This window comes from Sinocyclocheilus grahami, unplaced genomic scaffold (assembly GCF_001515645.1).
Source record: "Sinocyclocheilus grahami isolate Dianchi unplaced genomic scaffold, SAMN03320097.WGS_v1.1 scaffold7649.1, whole genome shotgun sequence".
Classification (NCBI taxonomy): domain Eukaryota; kingdom Metazoa; phylum Chordata; class Actinopteri; order Cypriniformes; family Cyprinidae; genus Sinocyclocheilus; species Sinocyclocheilus grahami.
Window position 1 is genome coordinate 4,361 of NW_015511606.1, and position 1,083 is coordinate 5,443.

The following is a 1,083-nucleotide window of genomic DNA, read 5'->3' on the forward strand; positions in this document are numbered from 1 at the left end:
CGAGCAAACAGTGGGTGGAGGCTCTGGGGCCCAGCGAGAGGGGTCCGGCCGCTGTGGGGCCAATGGTGGAGCAGGGAGAACGCCACCCGAGGGAAGTTGTGGTATTCTGGATAACACGGGAGCCTTGGATCCATCAGGTGTTGCATCTGTAACTACAACAGTGACGGCAGCTGCCGTAGTACCTGTCATTTCTGTTGGCTCCACCATCTACCAGTCACACGCACTGCCGGGCTCAGCCATGGGACACACGCAAGGCCTGCATCCCTACACCACCATCCAAACCCATCTGCCTACCGTCTGCACCCCCCAGTACCTGGGCCACCCCCTTCAGCACATTCCCCGTCCTGTCTTCCCTGTGTCTGGGACGGCCTACCCACAAGTATGAGCTCTCTTTCTTTCCTTGTGATATGATTTATGAGTTTCAATTATTTGTGCTTAGAATTTTTATTTCAGTCTGTAATATTATTTGTCTGCATTTAACTGAAGATGATAAATACTAAACTTAAACACTAATGCAGACTCTTACTTGGCAGTCAGTGATGCATAGCGCAACAATCCTGGCAGAATATAAATGGAGAGAGACTCCTACCAGTTTGTTTATATGTGTATGATGATCTTTACAACTATTCCCTTGGATTAACTTAATTTTTTGGCTTTTAATTTTTTGACGGCAGGTATATGACTCAAGGACGGCGTATCCAAGCGGTTTTAAGAGCATCTGTTTGTCTTCTCAGGGAATGCACCCTGCTTTTATTGGTGCTCAGTACCCATTCTCTGTGGCCACTGGCCCTCATCCTCCTATGGCAGCGACCGCTGTCACTTTCCCTGGAGTTCCTGTGCCGTCCATGACTCAGATCGCTGTCCACCCGTACCATACCGCAGAGGCAGCCCTACCTCTTAGCACTACTGTGGCAGGTAAGAACAAGAAGTTAGATTTAAATTCCATCTTAACATGAAGACAATTTTTGGGCATATTATCGAATGTTATTTAGATGAATGCTGAATAGATGCAAGTTTTTTTTTACTTTTGCAGCAGTTTGCCAGAAATTAAAGGGGTGGTTGATTGCGATTTCACTTTTTTAA

General features: G+C 46.8%; 1 protein-coding gene across 1 annotated transcript; it reads left to right on the forward strand.

Moving 5' to 3' along the window:
* Nucleotides 1–6: 6 nt before the first annotated feature.
* Nucleotides 7–915, forward strand: LOC107577896 (zinc finger SWIM domain-containing protein 8-like; the record flags this gene model as incomplete). The annotated part of the gene is made up of 2 exons (XM_016263921.1): nt 7–379; nt 735–915. Coding segments are annotated over exons 1-2 (322 nt in total), but the record flags the coding sequence as incomplete, so codon positions are not given.
* Between the last annotated feature and the right edge of the window lie 168 nt (nt 916–1,083).